The sequence below is a fragment of the Solanum lycopersicum genome, chromosome 6 (genome assembly GCF_036512215.1).
Source record: "Solanum lycopersicum chromosome 6, SLM_r2.1".
In the NCBI taxonomy this organism is placed as follows: Eukaryota; Viridiplantae; Streptophyta; class Magnoliopsida; order Solanales; family Solanaceae; genus Solanum; species Solanum lycopersicum.
This window is the reverse complement of record NC_090805.1, coordinates 2,065,861-2,085,760: the sequence shown is the minus strand read 5'-3', so window position 1 is coordinate 2,085,760 and position 19,900 is coordinate 2,065,861. Positions and strand designations below refer to the sequence as shown.

The window sequence follows — 19,900 nt, the reverse complement described above, 5'->3', positions numbered from 1 at the left end:
TCGCAACCGCAGATTTCTCAATGGAGTATGAAGGAACCACAAATAGATACAACTCTCACAATGATTAGCATTTAGTACCCAGTTGATCAAAAAGCTTTTGAATTAACTGGTGTATTTAGTTGCTCCAAAATATCAATTTCAAAAGTAGAGATTTCTTGGATGAAATCGGAAAGACCCTTACTGCCACCTTTTGCACTCTCAAGCAAAGATCGATCAGAATCATTATTTGGCTCTCTGTCAATTTCTTAACATGAGAGTTGCTTCATAATTTTGAAGGTTCTTCAATGAAAAGGGAGAAGAAATTTAAAATTTTTGGTTCCTTTACGCTGTATGACTGAATTGTTGACGATAATCTAGAATGGAATAACACAATTGAAGGGATCTTAATTTGATATTTAATTTTTTTCCCTTAATTAGCGGAACAAGTGGATATTATGGAATCTTAATTTAATTTTCAGTTTTATTTTTCCTTAATAAGTGTCACAAATGATGGATACATAATGTATCAACAATAATGTATTCGGATTTCTTAATTATGTATCCAGAATATATAAAAAATATGAAATTTATGTAATTAAAAGAAAATAAGGAATAGAAGGTAATTACACTCTTACGCTATGAGATTTTTAAAATTTATACAAATTAAAAAGGGGAAATTTTCAAAATGTCAATATTTTAACAATTAAGAGGGCTCATTAGCAACACTTTCAATATTTAGTAAAAATGTCAAATTTTAGTTTGTTATGTATCTTATTATGTTTTTATTATTTATTTTTATTTAAAGTATATAATTATTTAATAACAAAAGGGAGAAAATCAAGGGAGAGAATATTTTAAAAAAAGGTAACAATCACTTAATTTTCTCATCAGTTATATTTTCAAATAAAATTTAAACTTTGTTCTTTTTTTTTCTCCAGAATTTTTATCTTTTTAAAATTATATTCATTCCACAATATATTGTATTTATATTTATTATAGTTTTTTATTAGTTTGTATTCATTCCAATAGGTATGACGAATGTATCTATATAGTCATTTAATAAATATATTTGTATTCATATATTTTTTTCCCTATATAGTTATTTTTTTCTTCAAAAATCTTGTATGTATTCATTTCAATATGTATTTTATTTGTATTTCTATTTATTCTAGTTTTTATTTAGAATTTAGTATAATAATATATAAAATACAAAAAATTAGTATGATGAAAAAGTGAATGAAATATAAAATTGAAAAGAAATAATTGAATATTTGGTCTGACATACCTTTAGAATAAATACAAGTTAGAAAAAAATGTTAAATTCAGAAACAATGCAACATAATTTCTGAACGAATACAACTATTAATTGTAAAAATACATACTGACTAAAACAATATCAAAATTCAATATATACTTCCAAATTTATGAGTACAAAAAACAATAAAACTATGAAATAGAAAAATAAATACTAAATGTGGTACATTGACATAACTATCACAAAAAAAAAGAATACAAAATGAATTAAATATATGAAATACAATTCCAAATCTATGTATACGAAATACAATAAAACAATGAAATACAAAAATACATAATGACTAAAACAATAACAAAATTTATACACTTTCAAATCTATGAATACAAAAAACATTAAAACTATGAAATATACACAATCAAACTCATATAATGTGTTACATTGACATAACTAACACACACAAAAAAAAAACATAACACAAAATACAATAAATATATGAAATACAAAAATAAATACTAACTATAACATAATAAAAATTCCATATACACTTCCAAACGCATTGTAACATGATTTTTTTTTTTTGAATCTTAAAAATTACTAAACAAATTAAACCAAACATGCAAGACACATAACATGCCAAAAAAAAATACCTCTTCTCCAACAAATTGGTCTTCTTCAACTTCATGATTAGGAATTTGTGTGGGATTTTGCACATTAATGGATTCAGGCATTTTTTTCACATCGTATATCCTCCTTAGATTTAGAAGCGGAACCTACATTGTTGTTTAATTCTTGAGTGAAAAAAAATTAAATTATGAAAAATCGGAAGAACTTTGATTATTTTGTCCAAGACCTCTAGTAACTCTCTTGAAAACGTCCATTGAAGAGAGAATTATGTAGTCTCAAACCCTAAAAATGTTTTAAGAACAACAAAACATATAAAAAAAAACACTAAATTCAGTAAGTAAATAAATAAGGAATCTGAAAACATAATATCTAAATCAATGTTAATCTTCAAAATAAATCTTGCAACGTAATTAAATGAGAATAATAGAAAATATTAATATATTGAATCGAAAATATGTGGAATTGATTTGGAAGAATGTTAAAGAGAGAAATTGAAAAGAAGAGTAAGAAAAAAGAGAAAAATTCGGATTAGGAAGAGAGTAAGAGATAGAAATTGATAAGCTTAAGAAAAGAGAGAGAAAAATTAAAATGATATTAATATCTATCCAATTACATAAATATAGGAAAATGTGTCATCTAGTAGAGAGAAAAAAAGTATAAATGATGAGAGAGAAAATATTAATAATATCAGAATAATTATTTATTTTTAAAATAATGACATTTTTGACATGTTTACTAATATTATTAAAATATAAATATTATCACTAAATAAGTTAATTTTTTTTTTGACTAATTAGCTAAATTTAAATTTAAAAGTTTTGGAGAAAAAAAAGAATAAAGTTTAAATTTTATTTGAAAATATAACTGATGATAAAATTAAGTGATCGTTACTTTTTTTTAAAATATTCTCTCCCTTGATTTGCTCCCTTTTGTTATTAAATAATTATATACTTTAAATAAAAATAAATAATAAAAGCATAAATAAGATACATAACAAACTAAAATTTTACATTTTTACTAAATATTAAAGGTGTTGCTAATGAGCCCTCTTAATTGTTAAAATATTGACATTTTGAAAATTTCCCCTTGAAAAATCAGTGTGGGCCTAAGGCCCAAAGATACAATTTAGTTTGAGGCCCAATAAAACTCTTATTGGGCTTTGGTTTCACTGTAAAGACAAAAAAAACCCAGAGAGGATAAGAAAGAAGAACAAAAATAAAAACACCGGCAGCTCTGTTGCTCTCTTCTTCTTCTCCGAGTAAGCTTACTTTTTCATCTTTTTGCTTACTAATAATCTTCATATAGATAAAAACAACAACTATTTTATACTTGTGCAGTAGAAAAAAGAATTTCTTTTTTGCCCATATAGTGTAGAATGACCGGTATTTAGTGTATACTATTTCTAGTTTTTTGTTGTTGTTGTAAACTTGTTCTTATGGAGTTAATAGTACCAACGAAGCAAACCCATGAAGGGTTTTGCTCATTTCACTCTACTCGTAAGGATATCACTGTTAATTGCTGTAATAATAGGAGGTTCAAGAACAGTTCTTTACTTGTGGGTCAGTTGAGAAAACAGAGACAAGATAAGGTTTTTCCTGTTTCAAAAATTGAAACTTTATCGAGTGTTGAGAAAAGGGGATTCGGGAGTAGTAGTAATAGGAGATGCAAGAACAGTTTGCTTGTGGGCCAGTTGAGGAAACAGAGACAAAATAAGGTTTTTGCTATTTTAGGAGGGACGACAAATGGTAGGTTATCAAGTGTTGAGAAAAGGACAAATGGGAGCGTGTCTGAAAATATTGAAGAATTTGAGAGTAATAATTATCTTCGTAGGTTGGTTAGGAATGGGGAATTAGAAGAAAGTTTTAAGCATCTTGAGAGTATGGTGTATCGTGGGGATATACCTGATATTATACCATGTACAAGTTTGATTCGTGGGTTTTGTAGAATCGGGCAAACGAAGAAGGCTACGAGAGTTTTAGAGATTCTTGAAGATTCTGGGGCTGTTCCTGATGTTATCACTTACAATGTGTTGATTAGTGGTTATTGTAAGTCGGGTGAAATTGATAATGCGTTGAAGGTATTGGATCGAATGAGTGTTGCACCTGATGTTGTCACGTACAATACTATTTTGCGTAGCTTATGTGACAGTGGGAAACTGAAACAAGCTATGCATGTTCTTGACCGTATGTTGCAGAAAGAGTGTTACCCTGATGTGATCACCTATACAATTTTGATCGAAGCAACGTGTAAGGAAAGTGGTGTTGGGCAGGCGATGAAGCTTTTGGATGAAATGAGGAGTAAAGGATGTGTACCTGATGTAGTAACTTATAATGTTCTTATAAATGGGATTTGTAAGGAAGGGAGATTGAACGAAGCAATCAAATTTCTGAATAATATGCCATCTTATGGTTGCCAACCTAATGTGATAACCCACAATATAATTTTGCGTAGTATGTGTAGTACAGGTAGATGGATGGATGCTGAGAAGCTTTTGGCTGATATGGTTAGAAAAGGCTGTTCTCCTAGTGTTGTCACGTTTAACATCTTGATCAATTTCTTATGCCGAAAGGGACTGTTGGGACGGGCAATCGATTTATTGGAGAAGATGCCTAAGTATGGATGTACTCCAAACTCCTTGAGTTATAATCCATTGCTTCATGCATTCTGCAAAGAGAAGAAAATGGATAGAGCGATTCAGTATTTGGAAGTTATGGTGAGTAGGGGTTGTTACCCTGATATCGTGACTTATAATACATTGCTCACGGCTTTGTGCAAAGACGGTAAGGTTGATGTTGCAGTTGAAATCCTCAATCAACTTAGTGACAAAGGTTGTTCTCCAGTTCTAATCACTTACAATACAGTGATTGATGGATTATCCAAAGTTGGGAAAACTGAACTTGCCATTGAACTTCTGAATGAAATGCGAGAGAAAGGTCTCCAACCTGATATCATTACCTATTCCTCATTTGTGGCAGGTCTTAGTAGGGAAGGAAAAGTTGATGAAGCCATTAAATTCTTTCACGACATAGAAGGATTGGATGTCCGGCCCAATGCTATAACCTACAATGCCATTATGTTGGGGCTGTGTAAAGCTCGTCAAACAGATCGTGCAATTGACTTCTTGGCTTATATGATTTCAAAGGGATGCAAACCTACCGAATCTACATACACTATTCTAATTGAAGGTATTGCTTATGAAGGCTTAGCAGAGGAGGCTTTGGAGTTATTGAATGAGTTGTGCTCTAGAGGAGTTGTGAAGAAGAGTTCTGCTGAACAGGTGGTGGTTAAGATGTAGTTTCTAAGCATACTTTCACTTCCAACATCAACCTCTTTAGTGTCCGTTTTTTTTTTTGGATGTATTCTGTTAATTGCTCACAAAAGCATTTGTGTTCGCATCAATATGTAACAATTCCCCTCTGTTGGCTAGATATATGAAGTGAAAGTTAATTTTGTTTGATAATGATCATTATACTTTGTTTTCAACTAGTGTACTTCTATACCCCATGATTGTTGACGCGTACATCTTTTATTCTTTCTTTTGGAGAAAATTGATGAATAATGAAAGTTATGCAGAACTGGAGACATATTTTTTGAGACATTTTAGTGAATGTTGTTTAAGTTATTGGCCGAGGGTCTTTCAGAAATGGCCTCTCTGCCTCCACGAGGTAGGGGTATGGTTGCGTACACTCTAAACTCCCCATACCCTCTCTATGGGATTTCACAGGGTATGTTGTTTTAATAGTTTAGCTTATTGCTCATAAAGGTATAAAGTTTATATGATGATGGTTTAAAAGAACTACAATTGAATTTTCATGTACATTTCTGTGTCATTTGCATTTTTAGGGATCATTGATTGTTATATGGTTTCCATTTCTCTCTGGGAATATCGTAGTTTCAAGTCCAGAAATTTATGGCATTTTGGAAGTAAGGGAATTCTTGGTAAACGAAGTGTGCTTTGTGTAGTGGAAAGCTAATGTGATTGTTGGAGGGTTCATAGAATTATCTGCTTTTTTTTGGTTAATTGTATACCCTAGGCCAAGGGGCTTGATCTCGGAGTAGTTACATTTACTAGTTAGTTAATAGCTGGCACCATACAATATTCAGAGGTAGTCATGCCAATTGCTTCGCTCTGCATATTTTCCTAGGAAATGTAGTTCCTGAAATATCTGCCCGCATTGCTTCTGCTGCAGTCATTGGAGGAACAACCAAATCATAAACGCAGCACTTCGCTTCCTCCTTTGTCAGCATGTCCAGCCCCCTATTCTGTTCCCTACATACATCTGTTGGCACTGGAGCTCCCATATAATGTTATTGTACGGCAAGTGTCCATGTGTGAGCATGTGGATGGCTTTGGTTGAGTCAATACTACTTTCTAGCTGTAATAATTCATGTTCTGCTGCTAGTTGGAGGCCCTGGATAAGTGCATGGAGGTCAACTAAGATAGCGGTGGTGTGAGAATCCCCTTCATGTAGCCTAATATCCAGTCGCCTGTATGGTTCCTAAAGACCCCTCTGAACCTTCCTATTCCAGGGTTGCATTTTGTGGATCCATTGGTGTTGAGCTTGTAGTTACCCGTCCTTCAAGAAGATGTAATCACTCTGCCACTGATTCACCCCCCTCTGCTTTGGTTTCTCCAGACGAGAAAAATGTCGCCTTGGCTGTTTCATAGAACTGCATCAACAGTGAGGACTTAACCACTACTTGCAAGATTCTTTTACCTGTACTTTTTTCTGCTGTAGAGTACTGATCACCAATCATATATCTCACGAGAGTCTGACAATTCGGAGAAGGTACTTGTGATCACACACAGAATCACCTGTATGTATCGACATGCATTTTCAGAATCCTCAGCTCGTCTGAAAGGGAATGGTTTCTCTTCCAAGTTCAAGTGATACAGTTTTAGAGTACAACTACTGAGCTCTTGATGAAACTCGAAGGACTTACAAGAAGGAACGTGGCAAACCATCTCCAGGTATTAGTTAGTCATCGCGTTTCAATCTGCTTTCGAATTAGGGATTTTCTAGGTACATCTGGTTTGTAATGTGGAAATAAGTTGCAAGTTGATACTCTGTATCACAAGATGAATTGTGTCCCTTTTTTCCTTTGTAGATTGGATATTTCATATATGTATGCAATCCATGTACTGTGTTTATGAATTTAGTTGACTCTTGAACTAAGCATGACAAGAATTAGATATCCTTTGCTCTCACTATTCACTTTTTGTCACACGAGCCGAGTGTCTTTGGAAACATCTCTACCTCCACGAAATGAAATTTCTTAAGTTGAACTATAGTTTATCATCCACAAAATTATACAAGAAATTTTACACTTGCTCAATTTCATATCAAGAGAATAATATTTATTGTGTTGAATCGAGATTTGAAATTTATAGATTATGAATTACTTGGTATTTATTATTGGTTGGTTGTAATTGGTATATTTGAAATTAGTTTAAGTGTGCGAAAGTAAGCTCAGACTCCAAGGTCATTAAATAAAGAAGGAACAAAAATTTCCTAAAGGAACAAATATGCCTTGATAAAAAATGTCCTCCTAGGACTTCTAATGGTAGTTTGCTTATTTTTTTAATCCTATTCTCAAATTTTTGCAATTTTTTTGCTTTCAATTCTAAATCATTTCTCACCTAAACAAAAATAGAAAATGCAAGTAACACATCACATCGCAACTCCTCAACGCAATTATACTCACCACAATCAATCGATTGATCAACCAAGTTCCTGAGAATTATCATAGGATTTATGTCATAACTCATCGAAACATAAATTGAATGCACGCAAGCTGACACAAACAAAACTGAAACATTGCGAAAATTCTCATTAGCCAGCTGCAGTAATAGTTCTTTACCCAAGACAAAAATCCCTCAAATATCCAAAAAGTTAAAATGGAACACTATTCAGAAAAACACAAATTTAAGAATAGCAGTGTTGGCAATCCTGGAAAACACCCAATTTAAAACTACACGATAGCGTTGGCAGCGCTTGCAATCCTGGGCCACAGATCAGCACACTCTTTTCCGATAGGACCAGTAATAGCAGAACCTACAGAACAGAGAAAAGTGTGGATTAACATTCTGATAGGGAAGGAGACAAGGAACAGTAACTGCAAAATTTGCGATAATCGAACAACAAGAGACAGTAACAGAAATAGCAATGAACTCTACTCAATGTAAAATAACATACCCTTCATTTCACCCTTGGGATTCACAATTACACCAGCATTATCTGTACAAACAAAGAGAAGCATCAGATGACTGGTTTTCATATACTGTGCAGATACCACTTACAGCTGCTGCACACACACTTTGCTATCCCTCAACTTCATGACTTTATTATATCATGAAACACTATCGATATTAAATAATTTTATGTGTTTTTAAAAAGTGATTTACTGTCACAACAAAAACAATTAAGGGTATCTAGATATACCTTCAAAGTACATGAAAACACCATCCTTTCGACGCCATGGCTTGCGCTGACGAACAATGACAGCAGGCATAACCTTCTTCCGCAGATCAGGCTTACCCTTCTTGACAGTGGCCATGACCATGTCACCCACGCAAGCTGAAGGCAACCTGTTAAGCCTTCCCTTGATACCCTTCACTGAAATGATGTAAAGGTTCTTTGCACCAGTGTTATCGGCACAGTTAACTGTGGCCGCCACTGGCAAACCCAGTGACATCCTGAACTTGTTCCCAGCGGAACCTCCGCGTCCTTAAATAACATTTTAAAATAGTCAATTAGTCAATCAATCAGCTACATTTCAAATTCAAAACAGTGAGGTTTAACGATATGAAATGTCCATACAAGTTGACACTCCTATTAGGCTCATTTTATTCTAATACCGATAAAAATAAATTTGTTTACTAAGGTTATATTAATTAAAAGCTCCCTAAATAGCTAAACCTCACACTGATGCCACATCAAATGTAACATTTTAAAAAATTTCAAAGAATACATGAGATCAAACAACAAGAGAACGGAGGGAATTACCATACAACAAGCAGAAAATTGAATTGTATATATGTTAAAATAACTAATTATATCAATCGTGTTTCAATCTGAAACTAGTTCGAGGACAAGTAAATGAAACATATTCACACTTTCCACTCTATTAGGCACATTTCATTATAATACAGTCAACTAAGTCACAATGCTAAACTAGCCAGGACTCGGGACAACTATATGAAACATTTGTATATTTTAACCACACAGGCTCCCCATTCCACTCTAATTACAGTAAAACAGCTACCACTGGCAAACTCAGCCACATCCTAAACTTGTTCCTAGTGGAACCTTTGCGCCACGCCGGTAACACTCACATCAGCTCAAGTCACAGTTAAAAGCAACCACCAGGAAGAGAAGATATCATTGATCAAATTGGTATTGTTCTCGTCCTCTCTTCTCTCTCTTCTAACAGACTCTCTTCTCTTCTTCCTTCTAACCTAAACCTTCTGTCTGCAGGATCGGAGCTCTGTCCATGGAGGCTTACTATCTTCGTTTCTAGTTCCTTTATTTCCTTGCATTTCTGAACAATTTCGTTTGAATGAATGTGTACTTAATTACATTTTAAAACCTAATTAACCAATCAGTCAAGTTTCAGTCTCAACCTAATCGAGGCAAACTAAATGACACATTTTTACATCTTCCACTCTATTAAGCTCATTTCATTATAATACATTTAACTAAGTCACGCTCCTAAACTACCCGCGAGATTGACTACATGAAAAACTTATACCGCTTCCACTATAGACTACTCATTTCAATCTAATAACTACACATAATTTGTCTTTCTAAGGTATGTTACTTAAAAAATTCTTCAAATTGAAAAATACATGAAACCAAACTACTCAGCTCATTTCACTATACTATGGTTAACAAATCAAGCAACCAATACACTAATCTACATCACAACTACATGAAATATTAGAATATGTTAAATTCAAGGTATATTATGAATTATATGACTTAAATAACTTGGTTTCTCAGGTAATAATGAGTTATATGACATGAAAGTTCTCTAAAATCTCAAATTTTGAATCAAATTGAGATCAAACAATGAAAATACGATAGAAATTGAACTGTACCTCGCTTCGACATTGTTGCTCTTCTCTCTACCTGAGAATGATTGAAGAGGAGGCGTTAGGGTTTTATTATATGAAGTTTTAGGGTTTTGCTGTAGAGTAATGGGCTGCTGGTCCAGTTACAGTTGGGCTTGGTAGGCCCATTGATAGGTTTAATTTTGAGGCCTATTGTTGATTGGCCCATTGAACTTTTGATTCCGTTTGTATCGTGGGAAAAAAACTCGAGATTAACAATTTTTGATTTTTGACCTTAGTGGTTTTTTCATGATCATCAAGTGTAGGAAAAAAGTGTAAGTTTATCTCAATTTATGTGGTACATTTTTTTTAATTCAAATCCAAAAAAAATATATTACATTCTCTTATTGGGTAAATTTTTAATAATATTATCAAATATTTTATCCAAATTATATTTTGTTACTAAGCAAAAAAAGGACTATAAAGCTGTACTATTCTATTTAACATTCAAGAGCAGTGGCTACCGGTCCAGTTTCAGTACTATAATATATATATATATATATATATACACATACTACTAATTTATACTCAAGTGTCTAATATTTTGTTTTAGCATATTCTCTAAAATTTTCTTCTATTTGAAAAAATTATAAAAATTTTTACTCTTTTCTATTTTCGGATACATTATTTTATGCGATATATTAAGACGTTAAGTGATGTATTCAAAATTGAAATGTAATGTATTAAAATATTAAGTGATGTATTCAAAATCGAAATATAATATATCGAGACGTTTTGAGATGTATTCGAATTTCACCAATTTTAAGAAATTTTTGTAATTTGAAATAGATTAAGAGTAAGAAGTAATTTGCTATGTTCTTGACTGGCCCATTGAACTTTTGATTCTGTTTATAGCATCGTTTATATCATAGTATAAAAAAGGGATAATGCCCAGGTACCCCATCAATCTATGCCCGAAATCTCAGAGACACACTTATACTATACTAAGGTCCTATTACCCCCTGAACTTATTTTATTAATAATTTTTTTACCCCTTTTTAGCTTATGTGGCACTATCTTGTGGGCCCAACGATGGTTGACTTTTTTCTTCGAACTAGTGTCACGTAGGCTATAAAGGGGTTGAAAATTACATATAAAATAAATTCAGGGGTAATAGGACCTTAGTATAGTATAAGTGTGTCTCTGGGATTTTGGGCATAGGTTGAGGGGATACTTGGATATTTTCCCTATAAAAAAATCAAAGTTAAATAAAGCTTTGATTTTTAACCTTGAAAGTTTTTACGTAGTTAAGTAAAATGTTAAAAATTCAAGATCACCGCTTCAAAGTCGTTGATTGTAATTTTCTGATACTTAAGTGTTTTCTGCTAAAACATATGTTCGTCTCAATTTATGTGACATATTTTTTTTAGTAGATCTCAAACATAATAATACAATATTTTATTTGGCAAACAAAAGGGATCGTTTGATTAGAAACGAGTTATCTCAAAATAAATTATTCTACCATGTATAATAATGTTAAAATTACCTAATATCTCGAACCAAATATAGAGTAAAATATATTATTTCTGAAATTATTATAATTTCTACCTCACACCAAAAGAATATCCCATTCAACTCTCTCTCCACTTATAATAATTTTATTTCATATTCTAATTTTCTTTTTAAATAAATAATGCATTTATTTTTTTTCTTATTAATAATGTATGACATTATTTAATAAATAAAATAATATTCAATAAAATTCCAAATTACAAGCTTCAAGTCCCACAGCTTATTCTGTACATGAAGAATGTTATCTTGAATTCTTTGAGACAAACAAAAAAAAAAAATCATCCAAAGTGAAGAAGAAAAATGGCAATAATGATGAAGCAAGGGCTTCTTTGGAGTCCTTGCCCTCATTCTATCTCACCCAAAATTCAATCTTTTAAACAACCCATTTTCCAGCTCACAAACAAATGGAGAAAAGAAGGAGAAGCTATGTTAATTAACTCTGTTACCCAGGAAAAATCCAAAAAGAAAGGCATTGCCATTGATTTCAAGGTGAAGTTTAACTTTTTTGGCTTATGGGTTTTGCTTATTTCTAGTTTTTGCTTATTGGGTATGCTGCAAAATTGCTTCTTTTTGTTGCTTATGATACTTTTGTTGGAGAGCAATGTCGTGAACTCATGATTATGGCTTTTTATTTGTTTCTTGCACTTAGAGATGGCGTCGGTATTTTAAGCTCCTGTTTGGCTATAGATTATGAAGTTGAAACTTGAAAGATTGAGTTTTGGAAAGTTGTGATTGTTGGAATTTAAAGTTGTTGTTTGTAGAGTAGGCGTAGCATAAGGGGTAAAGTTGCTGTGATGTGACCGTAAGGTCACGGGTTTAAGCCGTGGAAATAGCATGTAGTAGAAATGTAAGGAAAGACGGTGTACAATAGACCCAAGGTTCTTTTTCGGACCTCTCGTATTGCGGAAGTATTAGTGCACTAGGGTGCTCTTTAAAGTTGTGTTTGGACATGTATTTTACTTGAAGTCACAAAAATAAAATAAAGAACTTGTCTGAGTCGTTTTCTGGGAACTTGAAAATATTTGAAGATAAAACTTGATCAAATATCATTGTCAGTCAGATATTTGAGGACAAGTTTATGGAAGCTACTCCAAAAATCTATGGCCAAATGCTAGTTTAGTTTATGGGTTTCGATCACAATTTTTTTTTTCTGATTGGGTTCTCGATAGATTATTTATACATATTAAACAAGATTTTAATACAAATACATGGTTTGAGCCTAAGCTCTTGAGTTCTGCCAATTCGGAACTACAGAGATGGTTATGCTCCTGCTTGCACTGTTCCTTGATGTCAATTAGCGAAGCTGTCATTTCAGTCCAATTTTATATAATGCTATTTGACTAAACATAAAAGTTTTAGGACGTTAATTTGACTTATTAAGTAAAAGTAACAGTCCATAAAAAAGGTAGCCCAGTGTACTAAGCTCACGCTATAGGTTGGGTGTGAAAAAGGTCGGATCACTAGGGTCTATTGTACACACCTTACCCAACATTTTTGCAAGAGGCTGTTTTCACAACTTGAGCTCATAACCTGGTCACATGACAGAAACATTTAAAAGTCCATAATAAATAGAATAAAAAACTTGGAATATAAAGCAAGCAACCTGCTGCAATGGGCGAAATTACGCTGATAGCGTAAAGATTCTTTGTGCCGTCTACCTACACAAGTTAAATCCTAATAGTAATAGTGAAATTATGTTAAAATAAGGTTGAAAAGTTAGTCTCAAAGTTTAAACTTTGAATTGCTTAATTAGTTTGATGAATTTGAATTCTTAAAAGGTTTGAAAGTTATGTAGAAACGGAATAGTGTTATGTATTTTAGATATCCGGAGTATAATGAGTGACGTATAAATTGGGACAGAGAAGAGAGTGCTTTATTCAAGTGGGATTCTTGTAAACAGAAGCTGTTCATACCCGATCGAAGTGATGCTCTTTCAACATTTACGTTACAGGAGAAAGTGAAGAACTAGCTTCATTTTGTAATGTACTTCAGAAATTCTGAATTTTGATCTGATCTGTTGTATATGTTTAAAACCAGGCCTTGACTACACCTGTGAAAAGAAAAAGAAAAGGGGCTCGACATGTTCAATAGGCAATATAATGGATGAGTCTTGTTGTTGCCACAGTAATTTTAGAAGAAATATTAGACTTTGTGTTAGGTTAGTGTCTGTTTTTCTATGTTTGGAATTGAGGTGTAATTGTTAGTGTTTAAGGTCTAGCCTTGGTGGACATCGTAACATGGTGCCTCTTGTTATTGGGAGGTGACAGGCATCTCGTGGAAATAGTCGTGGTGCGCATAAGCTGGCCCGGACACCGCAGTTGTAAAAGAGAAAAAGATTCTATTGATTTACTAGTTGAAGAGTACAAGAGTAGCACTGATCTCCACATATGACACTGGCTTATCCCCACTGTGTTCAGAATCATTAACCAAGCTGTGAAATTTGAAATTTTCGGTAGCCTGCTCTGCACCAATGTACTTATGGTGTTTGGAAAGATAAGGACTCAATTAATCTAGTTTCCAGAAATGCTTCATAGGAAGAGTCATATAATAATCTGGTTTCTGGAAAATGAAAATGTCTGATCCAAATTCATTCAGATTTTCAATCCGGTAACTACGGCTAAAGAGTTACTTGTTGATCAGACTTCCTGGCTAGTATTTTCGGTGTTTGGACAGAAAGAAACCGCAGGTGTTCTGATGGTGCATCAACTGTAGCACATTCAATTAAGGCTAAATGTATTTTGAGCCAATTCAGTTGGCACACTAATCCTTGGTAAATTCCCATGACAATCATTTGGACTTCGTTAGCTCACTATTTTTAGTTTAGTTTTTTTGTTGTACTAGAGCTGACAATTACTAGGATATCCTTCCCGAGTCGTCATAGCTTTTCTCCTGTAGTTTTTGTCTGTCGATTTCTGTTGCTATCCAGCATCTCTTGTACTTCGACCATCATAATTTTTGGTGTAGTTACTGTTCTGTTTTTTCTGAATGTTTTGTCACACTTTCTATAGTTATTTTACCATGACTCCTTTACTTCAGTTTTCTCCTTTGTTTCTTTTTGATCTGCTTGTCCTTGATCCGAGGGTCTATTGGAAACAACCTCTTTACCTCCCAAGATACGGGTAAGGTCTGCGTACACTCTGCCCTTCTCAGACCCCTTTTTGTGGGATTACACCGGGTATGTTGTTGGAGCTGACAATACTCTAACATGCTAAATAGGCTTTTGTATTTTTGCGTCTTCTGGATGCCAGTAATGAAATTTTCACTTCGTAAATTAAAAAAGACCCTGGCTCATTTTCATGTTGAACTTCAATTATGCGTATGGCATTGGCAGGAAATATTGCAGTTTAGGAACTCTGCAGCGACAATTATCGTGGCTAATGCATTGATGATGACTTCACCCTTAGATGCCTTGGCTGAAACATGTGAAGTTGATAATTCTCCCTTCAACATGCTCTTCAACATGCCCATACTGCTGCTTGTTGCGCTTATTGGGGCCACTGTTGGAGGTAAGGTGCTTAAATTATGTGTCGAGCCCTTGAGCCCATCATTTTTCCTTTTTGGCCTATTAACTTTGAATAGAAATACCATTGTGCATACTGTTGGGGATTGCCGTTACTCTTTTAGTCATAGACCCAGAAAATTGTAAAGTATGAATGAATATAAACATTATTATACATGATAAAATGTACATAAAAAATTATTTTCTTGAGCCGAGGGTTTATCAGAAACAGCCTCTCTGTATCCTACCCTCCCTGGACCCCATGTTGCTGTATACATGAGAGAATGTTACATATGATGTACAAACTACTCATTTCCAGAAAGGCATTCATAAGATTCATTGGGGATTCAAATTTTATTCTTAAAGTTAGAAGTTTTTCATATCTAGCATGATACATTTTGGATATCTGCTTAGAACCTTGGAGTTCACCCGGACACTTATTCATCAGTTCACAACCAAAACATGATGAACTTCCTACTTACAAGTTGTGTTAATGAGATTTATGACTACGGTAAAAAAATTCTATATTTGTTCATGGCGCTGACCTCCAAAGGTAAAAGGTTGATGCCATTTTGCAGAAACTTGTGCCTCTTCAGGTGGTCATTCAAACATAAAAGAGGATGAAACTTTGAGTAGTTAACAGAACAGATAATTGCATAGGTGCTATAGTTGTGCTCTTTTGTAAAAAGTACTTCTGTTTTAATTTTGACAGGAAGTATAAGATATTCAAAGGTTGTACATTGCAATCGCCAATCATCAAGATCTTCAGCCTATTCTGCAAACACTAGCATCATATTTCAACCACAACAAACCCAATATAATTCCATAGTTGGGTTTCGGAAGGGTAGAGTGTACACATACCTTACCCCCTAACCTTGTGAGGGTTGGAAGGCTGTTTCCGATAGACCCTCAACTCAAGGAGAGATGAAAAGGAAGCAGTAACAAGATAATAAGATAAACAGAGTGAAAGAAACAATCAGGTGGTACTTGGGGTCTAAGAATAAGCAACGTTAAAAAGATACTAATACCATGATACGAAAAAACAAAATATGCTCAACCTACTAACCCTCCTCTGATACTCGACCTCCACAGCCTCCTAACAAGGGTCATGTCCTCAATAAGCTAAAGATGTGTCACCTCTTCCCATGGCTTCGACGAGATCCCTTTGTGTATCCTTTCCCCAGCAATTAACCTTATCTAGTCTCACTTCACCATTCTCTTTTTCTCCACTTATATATATCATATCGGTACCAGCATCATCTCTTTGTGACCCATACATTAACACTGATATCTATTCCTTTTCTGTCAATCATCCACACTAGATCATACCATTATACAAAAATGTCTAAAACCAGCTAGCAGTTGTGCTTTGCCAATGACAATGTTGCACTCTTTAATATTATAATTGAAAAGGTTAAAAGACTTTTAGATGAGTGACCAGAATTCACTCAGAGGATTTTCCAGATTTATTGTCTTACTGTTACAACTCTGAAGAATCTATTGCTGAGACTTGGACTCACCAAGGATGAAATATCATCTTTAGGAGGCTTCTAAATGACTGCGAGGTTGAGAGAGTGGACAGCTTACTGCAAAGATTGGATGGTTTCTCTGGTTTAAATACCAGCCTGATACAATCAGATGGAGGCATGATATGGATGAGAAATTTTCAGCTGGAAGATTGTACCAAGAAGAAATCTGTCCTCACAATGTGGGAGCATCTCTGGACCTTGGAAACAAGTATGAAAATCTAATATCCCTACCAAGATCAAGTGTTTCACATGACTGGTATGCAGAAGAGCGTGACCGACTTAGGAGAACTGAAAAAGAGAGGTTTTCATATTGTCTCTAGGTGTTTCTTTTGCAATGAAAGGAAAGAAACAAACTAGTCGTCTGTTTCTTCATATGCTCAGGTTTGGCATATGTTTCTCAATCTTATTCAAGAACCATGGGTGATGCCTGAGTATACTGCAGATCTTCTAAGCTGTTGGATGAGGAGAGGTGAGAGTAAAAAGCAGAGAAAATGGTGGAGCTTAATTCCTTCTTGCCATATGGTGGTCAGTTTTGGAAGGAAAGAAATAATAGATGTTTTCAGAATATTACTAAACCAATGCAGAAAGTAACAGAAAACTGCATTAGTACTGTATATTGTTGGTGTAAAGAAAAGGGTATAGATGAGGTAGAACAGCTAGTAGATTTCCTACACTCTCTGTAATTAGGATTACTTGCCTTGTAGTTTCTTGATGGTTGCCAGCATACCCTCATTGCTGAGGAATACAACTTAATCTTTCTCAAAAGAAAAAAAAAGACTTAGATGAGTGCAATAACAATAGTCAATTGTACTATATACTGAACGCAAACTGGAGGAAATAACAGTGCGATTCACGTTTACCACAGAAAAGTAAGCTTATTCTGCTGTTTTTCCTGGAGATGAGTAGGCATATCCCTTGGCATCAGAAACTAATACACAAGCCTTAAAAAAATATGAAACTACAATTGGTAGATGGGCACCAGTGACTTTCTGTCCATGACAAAAGGCTTTTCAGAGTATTTTCTTTGAGGCTTTCTTTGTAGTTTCAATGTTTTCTCTCTGTCATTTGGTTCATGAGGTGTCACAAATCATGTGTGGGCTGACAGCTTGTCTTAGCCGGAGCATGGTTTTCCTTGTTCCTATTTTGTGATTCCCTAGTTTTAGATTGTTGTTAGTTGCCTCATGCCTGTGTGTTCTACATATTTACTACATTTGTATTTGCAGGACTAGTTGCGCGTCAGCGAAAAGCAGAATTGCAGCGGTTGAATGAACAGCTCCGCCAGATCAACGCTGCTCTACGAAGGCAAGCCAAGATTGAGTCTTATGCACCTAACTTAAGTTACGCTCCTGCTGGTGGCAGGGTTGCAGAAACTGAAGTGATTGTTGATCCAAGAAAGGAAGAATTAATATCTCGTTTGAAAAATGGGAAGAAATTTCTTAGAAACCAAGCGCCAGATAAGGCGCAATTGGAGTTTAAAGCTGCTCTCGACCTTGCACAAAATTTAAAGGAACCTTTAAGGGAAAAGAAAGCAGCTCGGGGCTTAGGTATGTCCCTCTTCTTGTTCTGTTTTAAGCCTTCTATTTCTTCATTGCACTTGGCCATGGAGAGAAGGTCTAGAATTTGATTACAACAACAACGTACCCTTATCTTTGTGGGGGTAGAGAGAGACTGTTTCCAACAGACCCTCAGTTCAAAAAGAGGTGTACTCAAAGAAAGGCAAAAAAGAAAATTACGACAATAAGTAGCAATAATAAGCAAAGCAAACTAGGTAACACATAGTAGTAAAATGGAAGGATAAGATAAAATTACTGCATAGTGCATTAGTATATTTGTAAGATTCAGTGTGGCAGCATTTTATGAATTAGCCGTGCAGCCATTCTTTTCTGTGCTCTCACTAGAACTTACCCCCTCCGATCACTTTTACTTGTCGATTGTACCAAAAATAATTTGTCACTTTTACTTGTCCACTTTAGCATATCGAGAGAAAAACAAATTTTCTCCTGTTTTACGCTTAACTACTCATTCTGCAAATCATTTCCCAAGAACTTTTGAAATACTACTAATCATGGATATTATGGTAAAATATGCACTTTCATTTATTGTTTCTTATAGGGGATGCAAAGTCCATCGCGGACAAGTAAAAGTGAAAAAACAGAGTAGTAGAAATGATTAAAATATAGTTTGAAGTATAATCGATTTAAAGGAATGAGCTCTTAACCTGCATATGCTTTGTTCATCTGTGATATTGTCATCACTTGGTTCGTGTTGATAGTACATGTTGTCACATAGTTTGTACCCCTCCGTCTCAATTTACGTGACACTTTTTCCGTTTTAGTTAGTACCAAAAAGAATGACATCTTTCGATATCCAGTAACAATTAACTTCAGCTTCCCATTTACTGTTGATGAAATAATTTATCGCCACAGAAATTATTAGTTGCTTATCTTAAGACCACACGTTTCAAAAGCCTCCTTTTCTTCTTAAACTATGTGCCTAGTTAAATACCTTCATATAAATTGAGACGGGGGAGTAATATATATGAAGTAGAATTATCCAACATCGTAAGGCTATATGTATTAAGAGACTTGGAGAGAGAATTTATTCATTGGCACACAAACAAGACCACATCCATAATGATGTTCATTCCCTTGTGTAACACGTTTATATGCTATACTTGAGTCTAAGGGTATTTCATAAACGACCTCTCTACTTTCACAAGGTAGGGGTAAGGTTGCCGCACTTGTGGTATTATTACATTGGGTATGTTGTTGTTTCTCTTGTGTAACACGATATACGAATGTCAAAATTTTATGTTGGATTTTCCAGGGGCATCTTTACAACGGCAGGGCAATTACCGGGAAGCTATTAAGTACCACTCGCTGGTTCTTGAATTATCGGCGAGATATGGAGAGGATTCAGGTAGCACAGAAGCTTATGGAGCAATAGCTGATTGCTACACTGAGCTTGGAGATTTGGAACAAGCTGCAAAATACTATGACCAATATATTGCAAGATTAGAAACTGATTGAGCTACTAGCATGATGATTTTTTTTGTACCTATAAGTTATCTATTATGACTATCAATCTTAGAGGAGACAATTCGAATGGTTGAATTGATGACTTCGTTTCGATCTCTTTTACTGAACCTAAAATATTTTGTTTATTTCATGCATTCTAAGTAGAATGCTTAGAGCCTGAGGCTACTCACTGATTCTGAGGAATTTCTTTTTTTGTTGTATAAACCATTTTGTCCTTATGACTACTTGAGGCTCTGCAATTATTCCTCAGTTATTCACCTCCAGGTTCTGCAAAAGGCTAATGTGTATAAGTAAAAGAGATGAACTTTATTAATTTTCTTACATAATGGATGCTTGAGAACAAGTGCA

The 19,900-nt window shown here is 34.2% G+C and overlaps 3 protein-coding genes and 1 long non-coding RNA gene across 6 annotated transcripts; 3 read left to right on the top strand and 1 right to left on the bottom strand.

Moving 5' to 3' along the window:
• Positions 1 to 2,613: 2,613 nt before the first annotated feature.
• On the top strand, positions 2,614 to 7,057 carry LOC104644351 (uncharacterized). Of its 2 annotated transcripts, none has more exons than XR_741803.4 (2): positions 2,614 to 3,119; positions 6,052 to 7,057. It is a non-coding gene; the product is annotated as an uncharacterized lncRNA (long non-coding RNA). The 2 variants fall into 2 exon arrangements; XR_011221618.1 differs by having other exon boundaries at positions 6,007 to 7,057.
• On the top strand, positions 3,105 to 5,321 carry LOC101264430 (pentatricopeptide repeat-containing protein At1g09900). Its single transcript, XM_010323511.4, has one exon. The coding sequence runs from the start codon at positions 3,297 to 3,299 to the stop codon at positions 5,154 to 5,156; it is 1,860 nt and encodes a 619-aa protein (XP_010321813.1). The 5' UTR covers positions 3,105 to 3,296; the 3' UTR covers positions 5,157 to 5,321.
• Positions 7,058 to 7,669: 612 nt separating the features above from the next.
• LOC101263520 (large ribosomal subunit protein uL14) lies at positions 7,670 to 10,094 on the bottom strand. Its single transcript, XM_004240431.5, has 4 exons — positions 9,963 to 10,094; positions 8,305 to 8,589; positions 8,059 to 8,100; positions 7,670 to 7,917 (listed from the first exon to the last, which is right to left on the bottom strand). Exons 1-4 carry the CDS (start codon positions 9,973 to 9,975, stop codon positions 7,835 to 7,837), a joined length of 423 nt encoding a protein of 140 aa, XP_004240479.1. The 5' UTR covers positions 9,976 to 10,094; the 3' UTR covers positions 7,670 to 7,834.
• Positions 10,095 to 11,684: 1,590 nt separating this feature from the next.
• On the top strand, positions 11,685 to 19,809 carry LOC101263216 (protein FLUORESCENT IN BLUE LIGHT, chloroplastic). 2 transcript variants are annotated; one of them, XM_010323510.4, is made up of 4 exons: positions 11,685 to 11,975; positions 14,830 to 14,992; positions 17,738 to 18,058; positions 19,341 to 19,809. In XM_010323510.4, the coding sequence occupies exons 1-4, from the start codon at positions 11,787 to 11,789 to the stop codon at positions 19,541 to 19,543; spliced, it is 876 nt and encodes a 291-aa protein (XP_010321812.1). In that variant the 5' UTR covers positions 11,685 to 11,786; the 3' UTR covers positions 19,544 to 19,809. The 2 variants fall into 2 exon arrangements, with proteins under 2 accessions (XP_010321812.1, XP_004240478.1); XM_004240430.5 differs by having other exon boundaries at positions 14,818 to 14,992.
• Positions 19,810 to 19,900: the final 91 nt, after the last annotated feature.